Genomic DNA, 27,041 nt, shown 5'->3' with positions numbered 1-27,041 from the left:
GCTGTGATCGTATCACCGAGGTTTCACTGTAATAACCACAATGACGTTAACAAATAGATCGTCGCTGTAAACTAATTTACTGATTCACTTTAGTGTCCCTTCCTTTGGGCTGGAGCGGCATGGCCTGTCTCTGCCAATAAACCGGATTTAAGGAACTCCCCAATAACCCGGTGGCCCTGTGCTCCGCCCCGCACCGACGTCTCTATCATCTGCTCCAAGGGTTAACCTAGACCCTCAAGCGGACATAACGCCGCATTCCTAGCCCTCTGGCTTCGGCGGTGTTCTACTACTTGTAAAATAAGGGCGCGGCCTTGTTACCCACACTTCTTACACCGTTCCGGCGTCGTCTTTTTCTTATTTTGTCGGGACCGCGCCTCTGCTGATTCACGGGCGCGCCGCTACTGCTGCCTCGAGGCGGATACAGTTTTCTCCCTCGCGACTGGCTAGTACTGTGCAGTACTACCGAAGCCGCAACTACCGGCAGCCCATCTCAGTAGCCTCAACGCATCAATGTTCCTCCACGTCAGGAGGTTCGCCATATACTGTCTCAGACATGCTTTCTGCGCATAAGTAGCCCATTTGAAACTGCGGTCAGTAAACCAAGTAGACTTAACTTTTGTACATCGGTTCTGCGGATTCCCGTAAGGTGGCGGAAGGGTTAAGGGAAATTGACAACCGCCCGTGTGTCGCTCGAAGACACAAGGAAATCCATATGCAGAAATCTTCTTAGCAGGGGCGTAGCCAAAGGGGGGGTTGGGGGGGTTCAAACCCCCCCCCCCCGAAATTTTTCAATTTTGCTTGTGTATATATACACACACACAAACAAACGCACGCACGAACTTACATAAAGCATGGTTGAACCCCCCCCCCCCCCCCGAAAAAAATTTCTGGCTACGCCCCTGCTTCTTAGTTGCCGAAAAATTCGCCCTAGTTCGGGGATCTTGCTATAAACGGGTGGCTGTCAATTTCTTCCTTCCGCCACCTTGCGGAATTCCGCTGAACCGATTGGCGGTGTCCGTGCGCTCCGAGTTGTCGATTACCTCGCGCTGCCAATTGCTATAGCTTCCTGGTCGGCTGAATTGGCAGAGCGGTCGCCCCGGAAAGGCGTTGGTCCCGGGTTCGATCCCCGGACCAGGACGAACTCTCCGGCAAATATTTATTTTTGAGAAATCCATACGGATCTCTTTGTGGCTACGAGAAAATGGTTGTCAATTTTCCTTTCTTAGACTTTTGTCGAGTCTGTATTGCTGAAGAGCACAACAAAGGCAATTCACACGAGAGGGCAGCAAAGACAAGCGTATCGACTGTTCATTGCAGGGAACGCCTGCGCATATACGGTGTGCACATCAAAGGTGCTTGCGCAAGGAGTCATTCCGTCAGTAGTGCGACTGTCTGCTCACTCCAACACCGGTTGTATTCCTGTTGAACAATTGCGAGTGGTAGCGCTTGTCCGTCTCCGTCGCTAGGGCTAGTTGTTTTTTTGTTGAGCCAAGTTAGCTCTTAAGTCATGCAAAACCAACTAGCCCGTCAATTAATTCTCCTAGAGTTTGCAGAACTCAAAGCTGCCTATTTTTTTTTATTTTGGAGCGTATAGACTACACCCGCTACCGTGACTCTGGCTACGGTGTTGTGGCTGAGCATGAGTGTCGTCTTCCCGGCCTCGGTGGTTACATGTCTTTGGGCGCGACTTGAGAAACAAGAGAAAAAAAATCAGTCCCTCTGGGCAAACGCTACAGGGGAAAAGCCTATACCCCCACGAGAGACTCGCAAGGTTACTTTCACGTGCTCACTCGATGGCAGTGCAACAGCCCCACCCCTCCCGAAGCTTTCTTCGCCGCGATGTGATGACGTATAGTTTTGTACCATTCGTGTTGTCAGCGCCAGACGCCTCATTTTTAGACTCGTGAGACGCAAGGCTTTCGCCTTGTATCGCCTTAGGATCTCCAGGCGGTCCAGCTTATAGGGAGGCTTTGGGCACTGGGCTTGTCTGTATTTTTCTAATTATATCAACTGTAATCATTTTGCCGACGCCCGTAAGAATTTTAAGCGAATTACCGACGTGCTGGCCCGCCAGGACGCTGCTCCCTGCAGTGCTGCAGCGACAACCTGGCCTTTGCTGGCTTCCAAAATAGTGCACAGTTTTGCTGTCTACCGTCGGGCGCCCTCCCACCGTGCCTTCCCCGAACACTGCTTCCAGCGCTCGTTACTGCAATCTGCTGGCCTACATTACGCTCAATGAATGGCATCGAGAATGTGGAGCGCGTGCGTGGGTACGTTGCTTGCGTTCACACGTGGGACGTTGCATCTTAACAGTAAATGTATACACCTTGATTATTTCTCCACTCGGGTTACAGCGTTGTCTACAGCATTTACTGCCCGTGCGTTACTAGACCGAAATAAATGCTGAAGTTGCAAGCTTGGCGGCTTTCCAGGCAAGGGTATTATGGGTCGTAAATCTATTTTCCCATACTTTGACCCTTACATGGTCGCGGGATCGAATCCCGGCCGCGACAGCTGCATTTTCGATGGAGGCGAAAATGTTTGAGGCCCGTGTACTTAGATTCAGGTGCACGTTAAAGAACACCAGGTGTTCGAAATTTCCGGAGCCTCCACTACGGCGTCTCTCATAATCATATCGTGGTTTTGGGACGTTAAACACCAAACATTATTATTACCAAGCTTGCATGGCTCCAGACTTCCTGGTGATTTTATATAGCATTCGAGTAAATGTAATTATTTTCGTAATTACGCATTCAGCTGTGCGCGCCTGTGTGATATTACAAGACATCCACCCGACTTACCTTTCCCTCTTTTCTGTGCCCATCATCGTTTACTGTAATAATTTTCATTACTCAGCGGATAGATACACACAGAAGCGAAGTATAGCGCAAGACATACGCCTTAAAACCGTCCACCTTGATTCCCTGCCTAAATCTGTCTCCGCATGGCACCGAACACATCCCGCGGAGATTCAACGTTCTCAGACTCGCTCCTTGTCAAATGCCCTTACGGCGTGTTTTTATTCACGACTGTACAAACTTCAGATTGACCCCTTGTTTTTCCTGCACCGCGAGCAACCTTGTGTAATCCCAGTGAGCTTCATATTCACGATACATTTAACTTGAGTCCTATTATCCGTTCATTAAACCAGCATAATAGCCGAGGTATTTGCAGCGCAGGAAGAAACTCTGACAGAAAGAGAAGACACGACAGATGAAGAGCTGACTAACTGAAATTTATTGAAAGAAACAAAATTATAAAGGATACGTGACAAAGAAATAACAGAAACATAACAAAATAATTGCCTATATTATCTAACTGTATTGCGCCATACAAGAACACAAGTTTCTTCTTAGCCAAACCAACAGATACCACACTTACCGCATAACAGTGTAAGTTCAGATGTTTTCTTCGCACGTGCGTTTTTTGGAAGGTTTCTAGTTGTCACCTAAAAAAAAAAGCACTTTGCGTATTCTTTTGTATTACAATATTTCACAAGGGCGGTAATTGGGGGTACTTGGCCATTCATGATAGTCTAAACACAGCATAAACAGCCGACAAACACGAGACATACAACCGCTCGTATGTCTGATCTTACGTGCTCGTTCGTTGCATTATACTGTTGATTACGTATTATACTATCTGATCTCCCTCCAGTCTCTCCTCTTTCAATTGCTTGGCGCCTGCCGCCTCTTCATTGAGCGACTGCGCGCCTCTCGCCTGGTCGCTGTTGTGCGCCTCGCGCAAAAGCCCCTAGCTGCGCTTTTGAGGCGACAGCTTCGAGACTCTCCGCTGCTGAACAGCCGGGCCCTGCGTGACAGCCGCACGCGGAAAGCGCGCACGTGTTTGTTCAATGCCCCGCAGCGGTGGCTGAGTCATGACACCGGAATGCGAGCTGCTTTGCGTCATAGCAGGCGTTCCAGCGAGCGTGTTTGTGTGCGTGTGTGCGGGGAGGGGGCGAGGATGAGGGGGGCGGGGTCTGTGCGTCAACAGTTCCTTCTGAACGCTCTCGACGAGAAATAAAAAAAGAAGTGAATAAACCTGTAAATCTGCCTCTAGGTTCTTGATGTAAACATTTCCGAATTTTTGACAGAAAGCTGACACTCTGTTGCAAAGGCAGTAAGACGGGAAGTTGGGAAAAGATGCATGTTTCAAACGACACCTCTTCTTTGTGTAGCTATTCTATTTCAAACGCATTGAAACCAGAGGGAGTTTTACTGGCTGAAAATCGAAAGGGTCGGCCTGTGTGCGGTTCATCTGGCATATGACTCCACGCTGGAGAAGAGGCTTGGGAAGCAACATAGCTATGTTGGGAAAGGTGGGTGAAGGTGATGGAAGTTGCACATAGTGCGCTTCGCAGTATATTTAGCTTCCCGGACTATACTAATGCACAGCGAGGAGGGAGTCTATTGCGTGCATTATTGCTTGCACCAGCCCGCGCCTGTTGCATACTTAAAGAAACAAGAAAAATGTCAACTGCAGGGAATCAATTATTCGCCGCAACACGACCTTTTCATTGATCCGTCTCGGGGCAGAAATGCGTGCACACATAACACGGAGACCGGATAGCGCACAACACCATGGCGTCAACTGAAAGGCTTCCTTCCTTGCCTTTCGGCACCGTGTGCTACATATGTCAGCGCAACGAAAGTGCCATACTGTCAATCGCGTGACACGCGAGGACAGCCTCCATATCTAAACCACTTTCTATTCGTCAACGTCTCTGCCCTCTGGGTCGTCTGGCGTATACACTTGAGCTTTCTCGGAGGTCTTCGTGCCTGTGTGGACCAGTTTGTGAAAGTTACAATGCTCCTAACGAGAGTCTCCTGTCGTTTATCTTTTTCAGGCGACACCAAGACTGACGACGGCCTGCACAACATCAACCTGGATCTCGGCAACATCAGACAGCGCTTCGAGTCACCGCAGGAGTCGGTGCCATCCGTTGCCGACAGGTCTGCCTTGGGACGTTCCGAGAGTCTGCTCCAAAGGCTAGAGAAGTACGTGCGCGATCGGCACATCGCGTTCTTCTAATGCTTCGGCAAACTAAGGTTTCGCCTATGCTCTGACGAAACGCTCATTCAAAATTGACGTCTCGGCTGATTGCATGGTCCCCCACCCCCTTTTTAGATCTCTGCACCTAAAGTGGTCTGTTGCACAGCTTTCGGGATCCGCCCAGGTTTGACCAAGCGACGATGTGATGTGATGACGTCATGTGACGTAATTTTGGTACCGTTCGTGTTGTCAACGCCGGACGCCAGATTTTTCGACTCGCGAGGCAAACGGGGCTTTTGCCTTACCATAAAACAAATACAATATAGACCTGCGAGCTAATTATTCTGTTATACGTGCAGCAGAAAGCCTAGTGTCGCACAGCGGACCGCTCGCTTTCAACCAGTTTGAAAAGTCCCGCTTTTTCTCCGCTCCGAGCGACGTCATCGATGACGTAACACGAGAGGTAATGATGGACTATGGTTGTGCCCAGGGGCGTAGCCAAGGGGGGGGGGGGGTTGACCCCCCCCCCGAAATTTTTAAGTTTTGCTTGCGTATATATACACGCACACATACAAACGCACGCACGAACATACATAAAGTATTGTTGAACCCCCCCCCCCGAAAAAAATTTCTGGCCACGCCCCTGGTTGTGCCTGTTTGGATGCGCAGCTCATGAGCAAAATCAGAACATGAAGTCAAGCTATTGTCTTCATTCTTCTATTTTGTTCACGATGTAGGGATTGCCAACCGTCCTAAAACTGGATATGTCTAGGCGTGCTTGATTTCCCAAGTGAAAATGTTTTCTCTTTCTGCTTCGGCCAGATACCAGTCAGTCGCGGCTGGAGAAAGGAACGGGGATGCCCACTCCCCAACAGAGAGCGAAGACGAAGATTCGTCCGTTGTCAGGGAGACCAAGACAAAGGAAAAGGTAATCAACTTTTTTCCCGCCTTGTTTTTTCGTTGACGTGTGGCCATAGTGCCACGCGCAGTTTGTTCAAGAATGTTACACGGTAGAGCTAAGGTTACAGTGGCAACCAAAATGCAAGACTTCATTCGATGCCTAACCCTGGCGAATTCTTGACCATGTAACAATTCTACGTTCCCGAGACGCTTCTATCATTCATATGATAGCAGAATTGCTCGGCGCAGTCGAAAATAATCTTAAATAAGTAATAAAGTAAAAAAAAAAGACTTTACCGAAACCCAAGCGAGTATCGCACACAAATTTGGGGAGACAGTTCTAACCTTTAACCAAACGCAGAAAAAATGCTGTTTCAATGGTTCAGTCTTGGTCAAAGTTAATTATAGGGGGTGTCCGTGAGTTTGGAACCTCATCTTCACACATCCTAAAAGCTTGAAATTCATAAGAATCATCACTAAAGAAAGAACAATTTCTTCAACGTGTAGACGTCATTACTTCGTTAAAATAACTTCGTTTTCTAAAAGGTCATTGAGCCTCAATGCGCAAACGCTTTTCTTTTCCGCGTTTCTGTAGGTCGTCTACGAAGGTCTCTCATCGCTCAAGAGCCAGTGGGAGAGCGGTACAGTGAACAGCCACCAGGAGCGCACGGAGGAGACTAAAGAGGAGCTGGCGAAGCTGCGCAAGAAAATGTGCCTGGGCCGCTCAGAGTCCATGCGACAGGTCAGATTCTGATCGCCGGTCCCCGTTTCAGCGAAACTGAGTGCCATGTACCCGAACGTGAAACGCGCTATCTGTCGGATGCTGACTATACTCTTGTTTTTAATCACAAGTACACATGAAGCGGGAAAAGATTCGTACAAGTGACCGACGACACGAGCAGAAAAATCACGACTATACCATTCGAAATTCTGTCTTCGGGATGGGCTGCTTTCTACAGTGATGCTACCGAGAACTTCTGATTTGGAGCAATTTTAGGAGCAGCAAAATTTCCGTTTTGGAGCACTTTGGAGGAGCAAAATTTTCATCTTGGAGCACTTTGGAGCAGATAATTTTGCATCTGGGAGCACTTTGGAGCAGCGAATTTTACATCCTGGAGTGCAATACAGAAGCATATTGCATTAACATTCAAGCACCTCAGTATTATCATGGGGCTCTTATGAAGGCTAGAAAAATTTCGATTCATTGCAAATCTCATGGAAAAAACCATCCCAGGAGCATAGGCGTGCGCACAGCGCGGGGGGGCAGGGGAGGCGGCCGCCCCCCCTAATCACCTAAGAGGGGGGGGCGTAAAATCTGCCCCGTACATTGACCCTTGCGATAGCAATTATATGGACACTCTCGGCGGATTTTTGCCGTCGCCGTTGCCGTAATTTTCCGTATAAAGTCCAAATTAATAACATCACCACGCGCATTCTAGCCGCGGGTAAAAGCTCGCGAGCGCTGGCGACGAACGCGGCTGAAGCGGAGATTAAACTAGCCGGCCGTCTGTCTCCGCCGCACGGACAGCGCATGCGATAACATCTTCCCGCGTGCGGGCCTGCCGTCGATTGCTCATCAGAGAGGAAACGCCCCGCCCTTCTTTCGTAAGGAGCATCAAGGGACGCCAGGGGAGCACATAATGGGGGGGGGGGAGGGAGGACGCATCGTTCGAAGGGCGCAGTCGCTTGCGCGTGCGCTATCTCGAGGCATCAGGAGACGGCTCGTAAACTTGCTGTGCTCTCAACGCTTACTTCGCGTTTAGAGAACTCAGAGCAAGGAAACGCTTCGGTTCCGGGAGGGGCCATATTCCCTTAAACCAGCGTTTTATTGAGTTACGCGAGATCGGATCCAAAAGAGTTAGCTGCTAGTCTTACTTCGTTTCACAATACAATTTTTTGGTATAGCATTCACTGCTTCACTCTTAAGCGAAACTGAGTTTTTTTAACCGTTAGCTATTGACCCCCGAAATCGAGGGGCGGACGTGTAACATGGCGTAGCCGCTTCACTGAGGGCCGTCAGCGACGGGCCCGCTACTGACAGCTGCGCATTTGCGGCTGCTCCGACCAGGAGATATGATTTTACTAATGAGATGACATTTTAAAAAAAGCGAGCAAAAAATTCGAATTGGTACCCTAGCACGTGAGCTCGAAACGGCAGGGCCTTTTAGGGGGTATTTACCGCAGAGTGATTATACAAACTCGGACGTGCTGGCGGAAGGAATTACGAAAAAGCTGTTCTGGATGAAGATCCATGGATAAAGTATATCTGAGGAAAAGTGTCAACGCGTTTCCACCGTTCGCGTGCTCTTCCATAAACGCGAAGCAAGGAAAATTCGATATTGTCCCATATATCTATACTGCGAGCGATCCCAGATTTCATTCCGCGATGTCCGGAAACGGAAGTGAGACATTTTAGCGGCACTCATGTAGTTATTACTGAACATTGCTTTCCTTACGTGCGACGCTTGAAACGAGCTATCAGCAGCGTTTCTGGAACAGACGACGTCCGCCGATGCATCGCCGTCGCACTTTCTCGCTACCGATAGGCCTAGACGTCACGAGCCTCTGCGGAGAGCGCATTTTGCTGTCGAGCCGACTTGCAGAACAGAAGCTGCGTCAGCACCATGCATGGCATCGTGGCTTACTCGGAACGCACGCGCGAGCGCTATTTATTCAGCGGAATAATTCTTGGTCCATGATTGAGACTTTATTGGCAGCCCCAAGATCGAGCTGCACATGTTCTGACGCGCCGGCGGTGCGATTGCCGGTGACAGACGCCTCCCAACCCGAGACTTTGGCGCAGTTTGGCGCAAATTTCGTCGATATTATCAGGATGGCGCAGTAAATACAATTTGGCGCACTTTGGCGCAGTTGGCGCAGGAGTGGAATCACTGTTTCTATCAACCACCCTCGCTTTAAAACCAGTGTTGAAGTTCCCTCACTAACCATGACATTGTAGATTTGGTGGCATCTACTAGGACCTACGTACTGTTTAATTGGCAGAAATTACGGCAAAAGTACATAGTTCTCCAAGCCTATGTCAAAGACCTTATGTATTAGGTTTCCGGAAATTTGGTTGAGCAAATGTAACCAAAGTCCTGAAAGAACACTTTGGAATCCGCGACGAGACGTTCACGTGGAGACATCCTGGCGCGAAATTTAAAAATGAAACTTTGACGATCCTTTTCCCTTCTGTTAATGAACCTGTGATGATGGAATTGATGACGGCAGAGTTTTCATAGAATAATTTGTCTAAATTTATTCATGCTTCATTTTAGTGTTCCTTTAAGTGAAAAGCGTACGAGCTCTCTAGTTGGTTACATCGTATCTATTGTAATCATCGGCAGCGAGATCGCTTCGATCAACAGCACGCGCGTGTGTGTTCTCGCCTAATGGCAGGTGTACCAGAAGGCCGTGGAGGATGCCAACCGTATCCAGGCCGGGCGGGCCGAACAAATCAGCGTGGAGGGCCAGGAGGCTCGTGCCACCTCCATCAAGGAAAAGTTTGAGGCCGGTGTGGTGACCCAAGAGACCGAGGCCGAAAAGATTGAACGCCTCCAGCGAGAGAAGCAGGAGGAGCTCAGTGTTTTCAACGAGACAGGTGAGTCCGAGTACGAGCTTAAGACTCGTACGCTTTGTTTTCCGCTGGTCGATAGGGACGATCCGTTGTTCGACCAATCAGCTTACCACTGCAGAACGTGTATTTCGCCGGTCATTCTACTGAAGTGCTCGTTGCTGCGAAACTCCGTTTACCACTGTACTCGGTTAAGAAAAAAAAATGCAAGCTCTGCCCACAGAACTGCGGCGCGCCTGCCCTTTGCCTATGAACGACAGTCGTGCTAACTGGTTTCCGCTCGAGCCGTAAGTGCTTTTTCTCGGCTAATGTAAATACTACGCATATTAAGAGTTAGTTTCGTCGATACTATATAAAACATTACGTCTGGATGAGCTGCGATCTGCGATGTCAGAATACCTGACTAAATTTACCGGGGCGTTCAAATTTATAAAACCAGAGACACGAACGTGTCTGTATGGGAAAGTCAGCTGTCTGAAACACTCAAGAAGTGCTTGACGTCACGAAAATGAGTAAGCTCTCTTGGATGGAACATTTGAGTCACACTGTGGAAGGAACAGTGTGACTCAAATATGACTGAGGGCGGAGCTGAAAATCTTTCTTGGGTTGTAACTAAGTACAGTGACGCTGTCTGCCTACCCTGTGCAGTCGTTGTAGTATTCTTCAAGCAGATCACGTGACCAGAAGGGGGGGGGGGTGAATAAATAAAAAACTAAATGGTGGTGATGACGTTTGAAATTATCATTATGATGATGATCGAGATGATGCTCGAAATGTGTCAGCGCGCGTATTTCAAATCTAGCGGCGGATTTACGACACCACGTGATCTCGCTAGCCAATCAATCACATACACTCGCGCGCTTACAGCTTGGCGCCAGTTCCGCGCCATGAAAACTGTCGAACTTTTTTTCGTAAGTGCATCGGAAAAATTTGGCTCCGCTGCGGCGAATGCGTTTACCACTACAGCCTCTCAATCGCGCTCGCCTTGGTCGTTTCGGGTCAGATCCACCCGCTGAGGGGCTCGCTCGCTTGCTTATCCGCATCCAGGCGAATTCGCGCGGGAACGAGACTAAACGCGCATCTTACTTTCGTTTCGTATTCGACAAGAACCATGCACAGAAGCAGCTCGTCATTTCGGGGGTCTGTGACACATGTGTAAAACTCCGGCGTGATCTATAGGGAATGTGTTTGCTCCTCGCTCATTTAATAAAAGCCGGCGCTAGCTCTAGCTCGACCGATGTATCAGCCGCACGTGTCCGCATCAGCTAGTCTCGTCTTCGTCTCCTGCTCGCTTTTCGGCTACTCGGGACCACATCTATTAAAGGCCTCTAAAGGCATTGCTTGTCAATTCAGCTGATTCGATGGAGATAAACGTAATGAGCCTAAAAACTAGGCCCGTTGCGACGTTGGGCAGCCACGCACTGCCGGCATTTTAGGCGCTATAATTCGTGTCCGTAATGTCGCGTGAATGGTATGCATAGCGTCGCGCGTGACCGTTCCAATGAATATGGTCGTTTGTCTGACAAGACGGTGCTGTAAGTTTCTGAAGCTTTCGATGTGTGTTCTTTGTTGCAGTTCCTGTGCGAGCACGCACAGCGAGATGAAGTGCGATGTCGTTGTGCTTAGCGTCGTTCACCACTCCTTGCAGGGATTGCCCACGAGGCCAAGAACATTTTCAAACAACTTGACGCCGAGGTGGCCCGCCAGTCTGGTGCTCCTTCCGCGTCACTGGCCCGCTCCCCTAGCAACCGCTGGAATGTTGCACGGCCTCAGCAGAACGCCGTATCTCCGGGCGACGTCGTCCGCTCCAGCGACCCCGTCCACGACGTGGAGGTCGCCACCACCGAGGTGTCGGAGCGCTTCAAGTTCTTCGAGAACTTCAAAGACGACTCTAACAAGCAGCGCAAACGCTTCGAGATGACGCCGCCCCGCGAGAGCGGCAAGGAGCCCTCTCCCGAGTTCCAGCCGCCGCGCGACCCCAACGTCGTCAGGGCTGCCGACCCGGCCGAAGAAGTCATCGTCACGGACACCGCGCGACGCATGCGCGAGCGGTTCCGCGAGCTCGAGGTTAACGCGAGTCGCGAGGAGCCGCCCCAGGGTCCCAAGCCGCTCAAGAGGATCACCCCTCCGCGCGAGTACACGCGAGACAACGCGCACGAGCCATCGCCCGAGGTCCAGCGCGATCCTGACATCGTGCAGTGTTCGTACCGCGTCGAAGACGACATCGTGGTCGAGGCTGACCGCGCCAAGAGCATGCGGGCGCGCTTCGAGAACTGGGACGCCGAGCGCGAGGCCCGCGAGAGCCGACGGAACGGCGAGAACGCCGATGAGGAGTGTCTACCCATGGCCGATACAGCCAAGACCTTGAGGGCCAAGTTCGAGGCGATCCGGGACGAGTCCGAGCGCCAGGAGGCACACAGGCCCAAGCCCAAGGTCAACAGATTTGTGGTGAGCCTCCTCCACTACTTTGAATGCTGCACTTGCTTGAATGTTTGCTCTATGCAGTTCCCTGCAAATGTAGTGGTTCATTGAGGTGTGTCGCATGCATTTCTTGTGGGCAGTGGCATATCTCTTGGAGGTTACTAAGGGCCCAGAACCAACCCTCAGGCTTGATGAGAAAACAGATTCTGCACACAAGATTAAGCAGTGTAAAATTTCGGCCAGGTTTTGCAGTTGTACATGGCATACTGAGTTAAAAACCGTTTGTGAGACTTCAAACAAAGGTGGTTCAGGGCCTCTTTAATGGCCCCCGTTAACATTGATGAAGGTTCCAATTTGGTCTCTACAACAAACCTGTATCTTACAGGCTTGTATTTTTGTATCACCTTTTCCCTCCATTGGAATTGGGACCTTGTGAACTATGGCTATCCCTGAGCATTTACATTGATCATGTCCTGATAACAAAGGCAGAGTATTCATGAGGGAGCATGTCAGCATTGTTTAGTTATCTGATATTTTAAGACGAGTACTTAGTACGCTAACTGGTTTGGGACCTTGAAACAGCTACTGATAGTCTCTTTTAGTATGAAATATTAGTAAAGCAGGTATCTTCTAGTGTAAGCAGTAATCTTCTTGTGCAAGTAGTGTAGTAAAGCCTTAATCATCTGTAATAAAAGTACCATGACAGCAAATTTATTCTAGCTTCTAACTGCTTTTTTTCGACCTTATGATCTGTAACCTTATGCCTTTCTTTTCATAGTGTTCCTGTAGGTTAACCGCTTTAACCATTGCACAAATTCTGTATCTCTAGTAAATGAATATGGCAGTAAATCTTATGGCTGTAGTTTGATAACTACATCTGCAGTTTTGTCCAATAGCATTATAGAACAATAGTTGCTTTTTTTTTTTGTGTGTGTGTGTGTGTGTGTGAAATGCTGTGCATTTGAAAGCAAGATTTTGTGAGTGAGTCCATGTTGCTGCCTGTTCACTAACAAATTCCATGGCTAATGTGCAAAAGTGTTGCTGCCCATGGTAAACACCGGAAGCCTGTGGGTGATGAATATTGCAACGCAAACTGCATGCCATCGTTTTTCAACGGTTTGCAGGCTTGGGAGCTGCTTGGTTTTCAGTGAGGGCTCATTGCAGTGTGCTTGTTCACAACCCAGCACCACTTAAGTTTTGTTGCCGAAATTATCCGAAGCCAGTATGGCTACCAAGCCATGCTCCTCTTGATCTGTTTTTTGACCAGCACATAGTTAACACTGCATGTAAAAGCAGTCTGCCGAGATGAACCCTGTAGCAGCGATCTAGCACTTAATTTTATGCACGGTGTTAAATTCGTGTATTTAACCTACACATCTTGTGTATGATTTCTCTCCATGCACCTCACTTTTTTCCAAATGACAAAATATGTGGTCATAATTGCTTTTTGCTTCTGCAAAATTTTATTAGTTTCTTTAAAGGGTGAGTGGGTGTGTGTAACGAAAGAATCCATATTTATATTTTATTTGCTTATTATAGTGACATTGTCACAACTACAAAGCTTACCTCAAATGATTTGGTTCAGCAGTTCATTGATTCTTTCCACATGTGAATGCTGTTTTGGTGCTGTGGCTTTTTTTTCTGCTTCGCGCCAGCAAATGCATATGCCCCACTGCTTTGATGCATGGTTTGGAAGATGTGCAGTTGTGCACTAATGCCAGAATGGAAAAAATATGAAACTGGTGAGTATTTTTCTCCCCACAAGCATGTGCACTAACCAGCATGCAGGTGCAGGGCTTTAACTATGGAAGGAACCAACATCACAAAAGGAGTGTGCAGCCTTTCTTAGAAGAACTGAGCGTTGGGCGAGTTGGTACTGCATTCCAGATTGCATTTTGCGGGAAAAACACAAACACGAAGGGAACATCTTCCCTTCGGGTTTGTGTTTTTCGCGCAAAATGCAATCTGGCAGCCTTTCTTGAGCACCACTGAGAACTGCATCTCGGTACTAGCTGCTTTACATCGACAAACATGAGCAGTCAATCTAAATATTTAAGGGCAGGTCTATAGTTGAGGGAATGAAATAATCAAGTGGAAGAAAATTTTCCACTGACAAGTCGCCTTGCTTCGGTTAAGAAGTATCAAGTGGAGATACCATTCCTGCGATACTGAGCAACTCCAATATCTAGCATGTTCTCCTTGACTGTGTACTTATTGCTGTATCCTTGTATTTCCATGTCTAGAGCAAGGATCATCCTTTTGTCAGTTCGGGTCATACATGCACAACTGCCTCTCCAAGCTAGTATTGGACAACCATAACCAATTCACTGAAAATTTTAATTCTGTTATGGTGTCGCTTTGAAAAAGTCTTGTGCTGGTTCCTTCCATTAGCTGCATGAAGCATTTTGAAGACGTACATTTTGCAACTTGGTTGCTGCAATGAAATGCAGATTTTTTAACAATAAGATTGTTTTCAGTGCACTGCCAGTCAGATCATTTCAGTGCATGCCTGATGAGCATAGAGATGAAGACTTGATTAGCAGTAACATAAATACTAATGGTATTGAACCTTCATGAAAGACTTACTTCATTTAATGAACATAACATAGCAGTTGGGGCAAGTGCATGCTGTTCCCTTCCAGAATGTAGATGCTGGCTTGTCTCTAAGCTAATTAAATGCATCTAACGGTTGTGATCCGACGTTTCTTTTATGTTTTTGCAGTGAGTGACCTGAAAGAGTGTTCAAGGGCCTCCGTGGACGTCGACTCAATGAATTGGGACATTGCCACCAGTTCGAATGAAGATGGATATTTTGCTATGTTTGAAAAATGCCCATGCAGGACTGCTGTTGCAGTGCTCTTGCTGCTTTGTATTTGTAACGCCATATGTCTCATGTACATAGTTTGTGGAGTGGCAAGAATTACCTCGCCCTCGCTGGCTATCCTGTGGTCCTCCCGTTTTTCCTTGTATAAAAATGTTTGTCACAGAAGATTTGTCTTTGGCTTTGCCATTTTCAGATTTCGCTATTGTGTTCAAGAGACTAGTCCGTATTGTTGGTTGGTACGTCCTGTCACTGTTTCAGCTTTGTGCATGACATGTGCACTTACGTGCAAGCATTGCAATATGCTATTAGATCCTCTCTTCACTATGTTAAATGAAGTTGCTCGTCCATTATGCAGAGAGGCAGGCACGCAATATTTTTCACCAGTAAGTGTCAGTGAGAACTTCTATCTGCCTTGTAAAGCACTTGAAAAGTTACAAGACAGTGCAGTAGTTTAATTTGAATGTTTCAGGCTCTCTTTAGAGGCCTTTGGGAGGCTTTGAGCCTTGTTTCTTTAATGTTTTCTAAGGGACCGCAAGTCTCTTTCGAGTCGTCCTTACTGTCTTTGTAATTTTTCTGATGTAATGAGGACTAACCCCGTTTGAATGTGCATTTGATGCTGTGTGTTTCTATTGAATGTTATTTTATGTACTCATACCTGCAGCGGTGGTTCACCTTGAGGCATCTTCAAGATCTCTTCGTGCCTTACAGCTGCCAGTTCTTAGCAGTTGATATTTTCTTTACTGACTGTTGCACTGTGTGGTTAAGTTCTGATTTAGCAACAAATATGTTAACTATTTTTCAGCCACCCGGTTTCCATTAAATTCTATGAATCTCTTTTGTACTTGCTGCGAATCTAAGTGCAATACGTATGTAGCTTGTTTTAGACAAAATAAAATGTATGCCTCCAATCTTGTCGTGCTCGTTTATTCATGGCGCTGCTCACAAATGCGGCAGCCTACTGACAATGGTGGCAGCCTCCTTGCATTTCCACTTGCACGGCAATTCATTACAAGCGTATGGTGCTCTTGCTTGCAGGAGTTTCCAGGAACTCCCAACTCTGAGGCATGTGCTATATGCAACAAGAAACTCTACCCCATGGAGCGAATGGAGGTGAGCGGACTGCGGATGCACAAGAACTGCTTTCGCTGCAGCCACTGCAGTTGTCATCTCAGGTGAGCTCGCACGTCACAAGTTGTGCCTGCATACGCGTGATGAAACTTGTTCCATGCATTCAGGTCAACTTAATCGTAAGCCACAGCTGTTTAACCCAATGAAACGAATAGGCAACGAAGCCAAGGAAAGTATAGGGGACATTATTCGTGGTCTTTCTCTGTAGTGTAGTAATTATGATAATGTAAAATCATTAAAGTGTACGAAGAGAGAGCTAACTTAAGACCTTCTGATCCGAATGTAGTAGGTTCCAGTCTACGCGCTTTTAAACAAAGGCGCATGTCGAAAACTTTTCCATCGTGTAGAAGCGGGATTCTTCGAGCCACACAGTTCCGCACTGATATCTGCTAGTTAGCCACGGCCGGACTAATGCATATGACCTCCATGCGCAAGGGAAGCGCTAACGCGTTATCGCTCAATCGAAGCAAGCTGTAGTCGCGTTTTCTGCATGCAGATACGTTCCTTGTCAATTACTATACCGCCAAAGTTCCCAAAGAAGTTATGGTGCTGGGCGCCATTACGAACCCTTAAATTTCAGTCTTAACGTGTGGCACAGCGGTCGACACTATAGGATAGGCAGCGCACCAAGGCAAACTAAAGTGGAGATTATCACCTTGCTGTCAACTACAGCAGGCGGTACTGCAGTGCCACGTCCACGAGTTGGACTCAAAAACCCGCTCACCACCGCGATTTCTGCGAGTGAACAGAGGCCGTCGATGCTCTCACGTTCGAACGGCGCTCCTTAGATAGCTGGGCCGGTAGTTTGCGGAGAGACCTTTTCTGATAATGCATTTTCACGCTTGTCCAGAGGCCACAGCGATAGTCCGTCCAGGTCATTAACTAGATCAGCGGGCCGTGAGCGGTGGATAAGACTAGCATAGAATAAAGCATAGCTCCTTAAGTAAACGTCTTTGCCTATAGCGGAAAAGAATTAAGAGATAGGAGCTGTGTAAGAGCCGCATACTGCCACTCCTGCCATAGCGCACTTAGCGCTGCAGTATGTGTAAATAAATAAATAAATAAATAAATACCTTAGTTTTCCTAAATGGCGGCTGCATTTTGTTCTAAACTGCCAAATTTTGATCGCCACTGATTTATGTACCTCAACACACGGTTCGGCTTGACTACCCTCCCCTCCATTACTTGAGGTCGAAGCCGGCTGTGTCGTAACCCCCTGGAAATTGGTAAAAAGGAGTCGCGGCAGTACATGTATGTCGTTATTGTAAGCAGATTCGAAGTTTTTCCAAGTCGGAGAAAAATTGCAAGCTTGCCTGCAGTGATGGTGAGAAGAGGCAAGAGCGTGAATGAATTATGCACATTTAGTATATGCCTTAGTAAATTCTCCAAGTTTATCGACTGTGTATTGTCGCCCTATTAGTATTTGTGTACGTGCTGGCTGCATAAGTGTACCAGTGGGTGCATTTCTCGAATGCCCTACACTAAAAGATTTCGTTTGCGTAGACATTATCTTCAAGACCGCAATGCAAGCATATGGGGACCGTTTCGGCGTCAGTGTAATGTATTTGTAATAACTAAAGACGTCCTACTGCAGTATCTTTTAACTTCAGTACGACTGTGCAACGAAAAAACGCAGACAACAGAGAAGACACACCTGCGCAGGGTGTGTGGTCTTCTCTGTTCGTGTTTTTTCGTTGCGCAGTCGTACTGAAGTTATGAACTACCAACTTGTCCAAAATGGTGCTCACTAAGTTCATGGTTTAAGCTGTTGCTCGATCTTTCAATTGTGACTTTTCTTGCACAACCGTATTTAGAGATCTGTTAACCGGCTCCGGGTCCCTGTTCTGTGTGCAGGCTGGAAAGCTACACAATCAGTGGAGGAAAGCTCTACTGTGGACCTCACTTCAAGCAATTTTTCATAGCCAAAGGCAATTACGACGAGGGCTTTGGTCGTGAAAAATGGTCCAGGTCTGCATCGCCCGCTTCCCGAGAAAGCAACGAGGAGTACACGAATGGCGACAGGGATCACATGGGCATCCTCGACCAGCCAGTGATAGCGTAGTTGCTGCAACCTGTGCCCATAGCTTTTCAGCCACAACCCGTGCATCGTCGCTGTTGCCGCCACTTCATTCTGTCCTGGCTTTTCCTCGCTCTGTATACTCAGCATGCTCAATGTAAGATACACTTCGTGTCCGGCATGTTCTGTCCTGGTACCTACTCACTCCCCCCCCCCCCCCCCCCCACCCCCAGCTATCTTTTTTTTTTCTATTGCTGCCTAAGACTGTCATGAAGGCACTGTCATGTGTCATTGTTTGTCGTACCCGACAGCCTTTTGACTCCATGAAGTCCTTGCTGGCACACTAGCTGGCTGGAACGCTAGTGTCTGACAAGCAGAGAAGTGCATGGCAGTAAGGGCTATGTGAAAAAGAGCACATGAACAAATTCAAAGCGGCCGTATCCAACCAGCGAGCACTGCGGCACAGAAGCGACATGCTGAGCTGTATGTAGTCGGCGTGCTTGTCCCGGTATATCTAGATCGCCCTTTGTTAGTCGGCTTTTCCCAGTGATCATGTGACATACTAGTGCAACAGTGATACAGTGAAATGACTATATTATTTCCCTATCCCTATAGATGTGTTAATTTACGTGTGGTGCAGTTTCTCTATATGCCCTTTGAATCTGTTTTTATGCCCCAAATTGCATGCAATTAAGTGGGCTCCTTTTTAGCATTTTTTAAGATGTCAAAATAAAACAAAATGCTGTGCATTCATTGGTCCTTATGTGGTGGATCTGCATATTTTTCTGCATTGAAGTTTAAGCGCTTTATGCAGCTATTTCTAGGCAACCTGCCTTTTTTTTTTTCGTTGTCTTTATTGAATCAAGAACTGCTTTTAAAAGTTTGACTTGGGCTGATAGACTAATTCAGGTATGAGACTCCTTGCTTGCTGTAACATTCGCATTTTTTTTCTTGCTTTTTGGATTGCCCAGTGTATTCTTGAATGAACAAAGAATGCTTGGAAAGTATTTATGCGGTTGATTCAACTGTACCCACTTTTAGTTTGACTATGTGATCTTGGCATGGCAACCCACTTCTAGGTTGACCATGTGGTTTTCCGATCAGGGCGTTTCCTTCTGTATTTCATTGCTCTGAAAGATACTCTTGAATATAACTCAAATTTTTGTTGTAATTTCAAATGCTGCAAAAGCATGACTTGTAAATAAAACCCCAATGTCGATGTCAAATGATGGTGGTATTTCATCATCTATGTGCTTATAGCCTGCTGTAGAGAATTATTAAGCACATAAACGCACAATTTCGAAAGTCTGAAAGTTGATCAACATGGCAGGTCTTCTTGTCGGAAAAAGTGAATTTGGGCAGCTATGCACTAGTTGTGAGAAGACTGTGGAAACGGTAAAGCTGGTGTTGGGCCCCTCCTTTCCATCCGCCTCACCCCTGCTACCTTTTCCCACTCCCTTATTATACTGTAGTATCCATGGCTATGGATACACTTCGCTTGCAGTCAGGCTTGCAGAGAACTGAGTTTACTCATGCAAAATGAATACCTGTTCAAAATACCTGTTCAAATAATGGACCCAAATACTTTTACTCACCAGTTGTCACTAGGAAACCTGAAAAACCTTCGCCGAACTAGAAATCCTTGGGTTAACACACCACAGAGCCGCGCAAAACATGCGATGCCCCGATTTAGCAATCTTCGTCTAATGCATGGTTGACCTGGGCGACGTGGCTCACTGCGGCTTGTGTTCGACGCACGCCACGCCAAAAAAACTTAAATGACTGAACAATGGTAAAGATAACGCGCCTTGTCGAAATCTAGATGCATCATAGGCCTCTTCCAGCCACTTCGTTATATCCTATGACGTCAACAATGTCTGCGATAATTTTACCGAAATTTTGTCTTGGAAACCTCCATCTACAACATGGTTCCGTACCAGGGGCGTAGCCAAGGGGGGGGGGGTTGGGGGGGGGTTCAAACCCCCCCCGAAATTTTTCAGTTTTGCTTGCGTATATATACACGCACACATACAAACGCACGCACGAACATACATAAAGTATGGTTGAACCCCCCCCGAAAAAAATTTCTGGCTACGCCCCTGTTCCGTACAATTACCTAGAGTGAAAAACTGTCGCTTCGACGCTGTTATGAGCATGGGAATGCTGGGATGTGTCGCATTCGGACTCGCATCGTTCACTGAAAGCCCGGACACCTCGGGAAAAAAAGAAATGTTGGCCTTACTTTTAGGTTTGGCGGTTCCATGCTGCACACTTCCCATAGGGTGGGTGCCCTCGCAAGCGTTCTACCGAGCAACTGGCCGGAAGTGCGCTTTTGCCTACTTTACCGCAATATCTATCTCCATAACAGGACACGACTGTATAACGAACATGACAGGTCAGCATGAATAACATGGCATGCCTGTCATGAAACATGCGTCCCCTGTGACCTGTGGCGCCACACGTTATAACCAAGAGCGAAAATTTACATTGGACACCGCTTATTATAGCTGGCGCTTTTAATGTAGCGAATACTAGCAAACGTGCTGTAACGACCTGCAGTCAACTACGCCGTACAGACCGTAAATAAATGTTACGAGCAGTATAGGCCGACAGCTGCCCAACAGCTGTGGCGGTGGTGCTTGTCTAACGTCAGCTTAACAACGTAATAAACATTGCACATGTATTCCTATGACTCTGCAAGCTAGTCGAGCATTGCTCGTCCCCGCAGCAATGCGCCAACGAACGCGCTGCTTATGGTATGCACATCAGCGTGCACCTCATAGCGATAAAAACTGACGTCTGTGCTCTTACGTGAGTGCTGACGTTACGTCGGAGCATAACGGACCATTCAGGCGCAAAGGTTGTCGACACAGTGTCGCAGCCAGGGGGTGGCACACCTGGCCCTTGCCCTCCCCGATTTTTTTTTTTTTTTGTCATGGCATACAGAGAACAAAATGACACTCAACCACATCTGCCTACCCGGCCCTTACTTCAGATAAAGGAGGTGACCCCAGACCACGAATAAAATGTCTGCCTACGCCCCGAGTCGACGTCCTTGGTAAGCCCACGATTATGCACAAAAATACTCAATTTACACGAAGACTTCGATCGACCTTTCGTTTTCTGTAAGAAAACTATCAAATGTGTGTGTAAGAAAGTAACAAAAAATGCGGCATGGTCGACTGCTTCGCATAAAATTGATTTCCGCAATGCGCGAGATCTGCCGGAATTTTTCTCTGAACCGGTGAGTATGGAAGGAACATGAACACAGCGTTTCGAAGGAATGGGTGCTTTGCAGGAGCAAAGCGAGAAAGAAATCGTCAAGTGATGAAAGCGTCTGTCTCCACTGTGGGAGGTTTAATTCCCAATGCCTCCCACCAGTTGGAAAGATTGCTAAGCGGCTCTTTTCTCGAGCCTGTCTTCTTTTCGACCCCTCCCCCAACGACACTGCGCCGTGGTCCCTTCATGGTCTCCAGAAGCGTCCTTTCCCGACCACCACTACCACTGCGATAAAGGTAGGTATTCAATACGGCCAGCACATTGCTGCGAGATTAAAGCAGCCGAATGCACCTTATATAGTACTCCAGCGTTTTCCCAACAAGCACCACGCTGGTCAAAGCTAGCTATGTCACGTCAATGGCATCGTACTAGGCTTCTAAAATCTACCCATAGAAATTTTTATTGTAGTCTCTATTTAAGAGAGCTATTTACTACTGAGGAGCCTCCTTGCACTCGCCAGGTAACCGTTGAGCTCTTGTCACGTGTACGTCTTCAGCGTGGTGGTCTTCTTCTGGTTATATCTGTCTGCCAAATCGCAAGACAAGCTTGAGCAAGTCCTTAACTTGCGTTTCCTTGCGAACAACTGTTTATTTTGCTTACGTTCGAGGTAAGAGCGTAGAGCTAATGAGTTTTCGGTAGAGCTTAACGCAAGTGTTCGTCAGTATGTCAAACGCACTTTACATTCAATCCAAGCACGAGACACCGATCAGATAGCTTACTTCACGCGCATATTGGTCAGGCTTCCCGCTGAGCGGTGCCACGGTTCAATGTAGAAGGTACGTGAAGGCACGTTAGGTCGGCGCAGCGAAACAATGAACAAAGCGATGGCATCGAAAAAAAAATCAAAACGGAACAAATCATGCATCAATACACCATACAATGCGATACAATGATCTTACAATATCTAAACGTTATGTAATACACGTGGTATATACAGTACTCGGCAGGACAGCACACTCTGGCCTGCATACGGCTACGCAAATAGCCAACTGCATTTGCTGTCCATTTCGGCACGCACGTAGCGAACGTCCACTGGAAGAGCTAGCCCGACGATCAGGACGTGGAGGAAGCCGCCTTGGTGAAGTTGATCTGTTTTCTGGCGTAGCTCACAAATATCTGCCCCAGGGTGGTATCGCTGACATAAAACTCCTTGAAGCGGTACTTCTTCTGGATGGCCGCCATCTTGGAGAACATCTCGCTCCAGGTAGTGTACGTCGTGGTGATCCGGTACTCCAGCACACCCTACGTGCCGGCGCAGCCAACAACATACGAACATTGCTGGACGGTCGAATAGTTCATTGGACATTCGTCGGGCGTTGCAAGAAAGCCCCGATAGCTTTACAGCAGAGCTATTAAGCTTTTCGTTATGCCGGTTTGCGCGACCACAAAAAATTGGACAATCTCCCTGAACGGAACCCTGATGGGATGCGAAGCAGCAGCGTTGCGCACGGGTGGCGTCACGGGTTGAACGGCGCTAACGCGGGTGCTGCGGTGAGTGCTGGAAGATTCGTTTGAAGCGAAACTCGGTGTAGCGTTTACTGGTGTAAACGTTTGTTTAAAACGCAGACACGGCAGGCGAGCGGGCGTTGGAGCCGGCAGCTGCGGGCGCTCCGGCGGGTGAGGGAGAGGGTGACGTACGCGCGCACCTGCGAGGGAAGCGTGCGAGGAGAGCGTGACGTCAACGCCCAGCTGCGGCGTGACCTACTTGGCACCGCTCCAACACCTGCGCCGAGGGAAGCGCGTTGCCTCGCGTTTGTGCGGATGGAGGGACAGCGTTACACAGGCTAGTCAAAGAGCTGCTTCGCATCTAAAAACTGCGCCTAGCTATGACGTCACTACGCGTCGCCTAACAGCCAGATGCGCCCCGCTTTGCCAAGCTCCGCCGACACTCCGCGCAGCCGCGCTCGTTGACAACATCGTTCGCGGCGGGCATGTGCCTCGCCTCCTCTCCTTTCAAGCCCCCCAACGGCAAGCGTGGATACGGAGCTTGCGTGTGACGTCAGCGGCAGAACTCTCGTTGCCTCTGCTGAAGTGTCGCCACTGGAAGATCAAAGAAAGTCAGGAACACCGAAGAAGAAGCCGTCAACAAGGAAGCCGACGCCGAGCTAGACCCGAACGCCGAGAAGAAGGGACTAGATAGGAGACCACCAGCTCAGCTGTGATTCAGCCTTGCGCCACTTAGTGAAAGCTGCGCACATGTCCTGCTGTCGGCCCTCTTTTTTGAATATTTTCACTATATTAGTGTGAACGCCATACACAAATACAGACATTTACACCCTCGATGGGCAGCATCGCTTCTATCCCGACGCACCTGGTACGAGTGGTCAAGCTGGCAGCCGTGGAACTGGCCCTTCATGTCGTTGGTGAGGTCCTCCTGGTAGTCGGAGTCGTCGACGCTGTCCTGTCGCAGCCTGATGGTGATGGTGTATCCGCGGCCGAACTTGCTTTTCAGCTCGTCCACCATGCCGATGCACTCCAGCTGGCCCGCAAGCAAGATCGCGATGCGGTCGCACAGAACCTCGCACTGCTGCATGCTGAGCAAAGTGCATCGTCATGTTAAACTGTGCTGTATACGCTACATAGATGGAGTCCGAAATTCGCGTTTTCTTTTCTTGAAAAAAAGTAGCCCATTGAATGGTCGTGAAAACCGATTGACCAGCATGTGTTTTAATATCTTATGGCATATATTGTAAGTACTGACGTACTTGCTTGGTTCTATCGCATCTCTCGTCGCCCGCACAAAGAACACAGCCGACGGGTTCAAGTTGACTTAGGTAGTTCCATGTGTGCTTTTGTTTTTGTGTATGTCCAGAAAGTTCGGTAAACACGACTTTTCATGTGGGCTAGCCATAGCCACTTGGAGAAGTTTCCTCGAAATCTGGATCTGTTTTGCAGAAGGTTAGGGTGGTACGATATCTCCAAAACATCGATTATTGCCATTTCAACGACTTCGCTATCTACGGCATATCCGGGTCTCTGTAAAGCCTGGTTTGCGACCAGGCCGAGCTGGGCCCGGGTCTCACTGTAAGTGACCTGACCGGGCTCGGGCTGGCGAACTGCGACAAATGCCAGGCTCGGTCCGAGAATTACGGCCTTGTTAAGTGCCCTGCAGTGCGGACCAGTACGTCAAAAAAAGGACTGTCAAGTGCTCCAACCTGTTGGAGGTGAGCAGGATAGCGCAGTCGGTCATCTGACGTATGATGCTCAGGCTGCGCCGGATCTGCGCCCGTGCAGCAACGTCGACGCCCGTGCTGGGCTCGTCGAGCAGGATGACGCTCGGCAGTTCCGCCAGGGCGACAGCTATGCACAGCTTCCGCTTGTCGCCGGGACCGTGTCGACGCGACGGTGCATCTCAGATATACACGGTAGGTGGCTCTTCAGCTATGCCTTAAAAGGGTCTGCGTATTAATTTTAGGCCAGCTCATTAAGATGAGACACAAACAGTAAGATAACTGAGGAATCCCAAGAAGACGAACCAAACCGCAAGTGGAGAATTTATAAACCACAAAGCGAGCAATAACGGATGGCGGGTAGCGAAGCCATTATAGCTGAAATCTTAGCACCAGCGCTTTCGCACGCCAAATTTTGATAGCGCCTACACCGCACTGGTAAAATGTAGAAAGACGACGACTCGGAAGAAAGCGATGTCACGCAAACCATGGCTTCACAGCTACATAGTCAGCACTGTGGTCAGCTTGCAAATGACGTCACCGACGGAGCTTCCTAACGGACATGGTACTGCAATATGCCGACTGAGATGACGGCGTCAACGCCGAATATTCATATCAGCGGTTAACCTAACTGCTTCAATGTGATAGAGACTTGGCTGAAACTTCATTGGCCTCCGTGCCTGAATAAGGACAGAAGGTGCGCGTGCGATGTACTGGCAATATTCGAGCGACGTCACGAACCTAGCTTCCCACTGAGCTGGCCCTACAACACGGCAGCTTCGGTGACGTCAGCGCAAGCCATCTATTGGAGGAAACAGTAGCGCACAAGCAACTTACGAGTAATGTCTCGAGACCACGTTGGCCACTTTGGACAGCTCCATGACGTGCAAGAGGTTCTTCGTCATCGCCGCCGTGTCATCCAGCCGGAAGCCACGCAGCACGCAAAGTAGCTCGATTATCTGCGAGTGGCATTGTTATCGGTGATTGCAAAGCAACAACACAGGCTAGCGAGAACACGAGATCAACGTTGATTCGTGCTTGTTTGAGCATAATACATCGCTAATAAAAGAAACTTGATTTCATAGGTGCCATGATAAGAATAACAACAGCGTAAAAACAAAAGAAATACGACAACAGGCATGCATAGACAACCCGCCACGGTGGTCTATAGTAGTTATGGTGCTCGACTGCTGATTCGAAGGTTGCGGGATGGAATCCCGGCCGCATTTTCGATAGAGGCGAAAATGCTTGAGGCCCGTGTACTTAGATTTAGGTGCACGTTAACGATGGTCAAAATTTTTGGAGCCCTCCACTACGGCGTCCCTCATAATCATATCGTTGTGTTCGGACGTTAAACCCCAACAATAATTAGGAGCCATAGAGACGTTCTATGTTCCGCGTATACGCCTCAGTTTTCACACCATGAGTGTTGTCACATGAAAAACTAATTTGCGATGTAGGCGCATAAGCCTGTGCAATTGTCAACGCCAACTAAAGATATTACGGAGTGACTGAAGTGACATATCAGGCAGGAACCAAGGCGGTCAGCTTCAAATTTGTACTTCTGTGGTAACAGCGCGTACTAAACAGCTTAGGGTCTCGCCTTAAATGCGAACGCTGATAGCGATATGGTAAAGTAATGAACAACGAGAGAAATTTTTATAGGCCTTGCTTATAGTACTTGCTGACAAACGGTGGAACGCAATGAAAAACGTTAACCGGCATCACAATATGTAGACGAGCGCGAACATTGTCACAACGCTGGCGTGCCGAACTGAGCAGGCTGCCGTCATCAAAGGCTCCACGTCTCCTGTCACTTCTCTGCGTCTCCGTGAAAGATGTGACGTCATACACTGTGGTCGTAGCGCGACAAACGTAGACAAAAGAGCAGAGAACCACCTTGTGTTATCAGGCTGGGTGATTGCCGTGGTTGCTTTGTATGTTAGTTTCCAGGCAAGTGTTCTCTGTGATTAAAAAAACCAGTTGAAATTCATTTTATTTTCATATTTCTACACACTGTAAGCAAAAATTAGTCCAGATGGGAGTTTTATCAGCTTGTCAGTCCCGCATCATTTACTCCGTCTAGGGGAGTTAATACGGAGTATGTCATCGTTATGCTCGCGTTGCGAAGTGAGGGAGTATGTAAACGACATGACCTTATTATACTCCCCACGGTGTATCTGCTTGCGCCAGCGTCCGACCGCGAACACATCGAGCTGGCTGTCCCTTCAACCTCCTTGGCTGTCCCGTATATATCCTCCCGTCGAGCGCCCGTTCCATGCACACGAGTGCAAGCCTCCGAAACGCCACGGATAGCTCGCTTCAGCGGGCCGAGTTACGAAGAAATGCGAAGAATAATTTCATCGGTAACAAAAGTAAGCTGTTGTGATCGTCAGCGGTTGCTTCTGGAGTTTCACCGGCGAAAACTTCGAAGCGGTAAAAAGTAAGCTTCGCTACGTCGTCGGCATCAAGCCGGCCGGAAGCCGGTGTGAGAGCTGCGCCGGCGACGCGCTGGCCCCGACCGCCGGCGACGGTTGCTCCTCGGAGCGTCACCGGTATTTCACCGGCTGCAACTTCTAAGTGGTAAGCAGACTTCGCTACGACGACGGTATCAAGCCGGTGGCGTATAGAGAGCTCCCACTGCCGCACCGCTCGCCGTGGCGAGCTCTGCGAGCTCGCGCTGGCCACCGGTGAAGCAAAGAATATGTTTCACAGAAAATAAAGGCTCCTAGAATG

The 27,041-nt window shown here is 48.3% G+C and overlaps 1 protein-coding gene across 13 annotated transcripts in view; it reads left to right on the top strand.

Moving 5' to 3' along the window:
- LOC119404674 (LIM domain and actin-binding protein 1) overlaps positions 1 to 19,082 on the top strand; it is a 203,955-nt gene extending 184,873 nt beyond the window's left edge. For 11 of the 13 annotated variants that reach the window (XM_049418975.1, XM_049418965.1, XM_049418966.1 and 8 more), the window contains 7 exons: positions 4,847 to 4,997; positions 5,815 to 5,920; positions 6,488 to 6,634; positions 9,292 to 9,493; positions 11,115 to 11,914; positions 15,747 to 15,883; positions 17,694 to 19,082. In XM_049418975.1, coding sequence (XP_049274932.1) covers positions 4,847 to 4,997; positions 5,815 to 5,920; positions 6,488 to 6,634; positions 9,292 to 9,493; positions 11,115 to 11,914; positions 15,747 to 15,883; positions 17,694 to 17,901 — 1,751 coding nt within the window. In that variant the 3' untranslated portion in view covers positions 17,902 to 19,082. Of the gene's footprint in view, positions 1 to 4,846; positions 4,998 to 5,814; positions 5,921 to 6,487; positions 6,635 to 9,291; positions 9,494 to 11,114; positions 11,915 to 13,542; positions 13,630 to 14,609; positions 15,618 to 15,746; positions 15,884 to 17,693 lie in introns of those variants that run through there. The other 2 variants (XM_049418970.1, XM_049418972.1) reach the window with 2 other exon arrangements.
- Positions 19,083 to 27,041: the final 7,959 nt, after the last annotated feature.

The sequence above is a fragment of the Rhipicephalus sanguineus genome, chromosome 9 (assembly GCF_013339695.2).
Source record: "Rhipicephalus sanguineus isolate Rsan-2018 chromosome 9, BIME_Rsan_1.4, whole genome shotgun sequence".
NCBI lineage: Eukaryota > Metazoa > Arthropoda > Arachnida > Ixodida > Ixodidae > Rhipicephalus > Rhipicephalus sanguineus.
The sequence above is the reverse complement of the archived record's forward strand: the minus strand, read 5'-3'. Positions and strand labels throughout refer to the sequence as shown.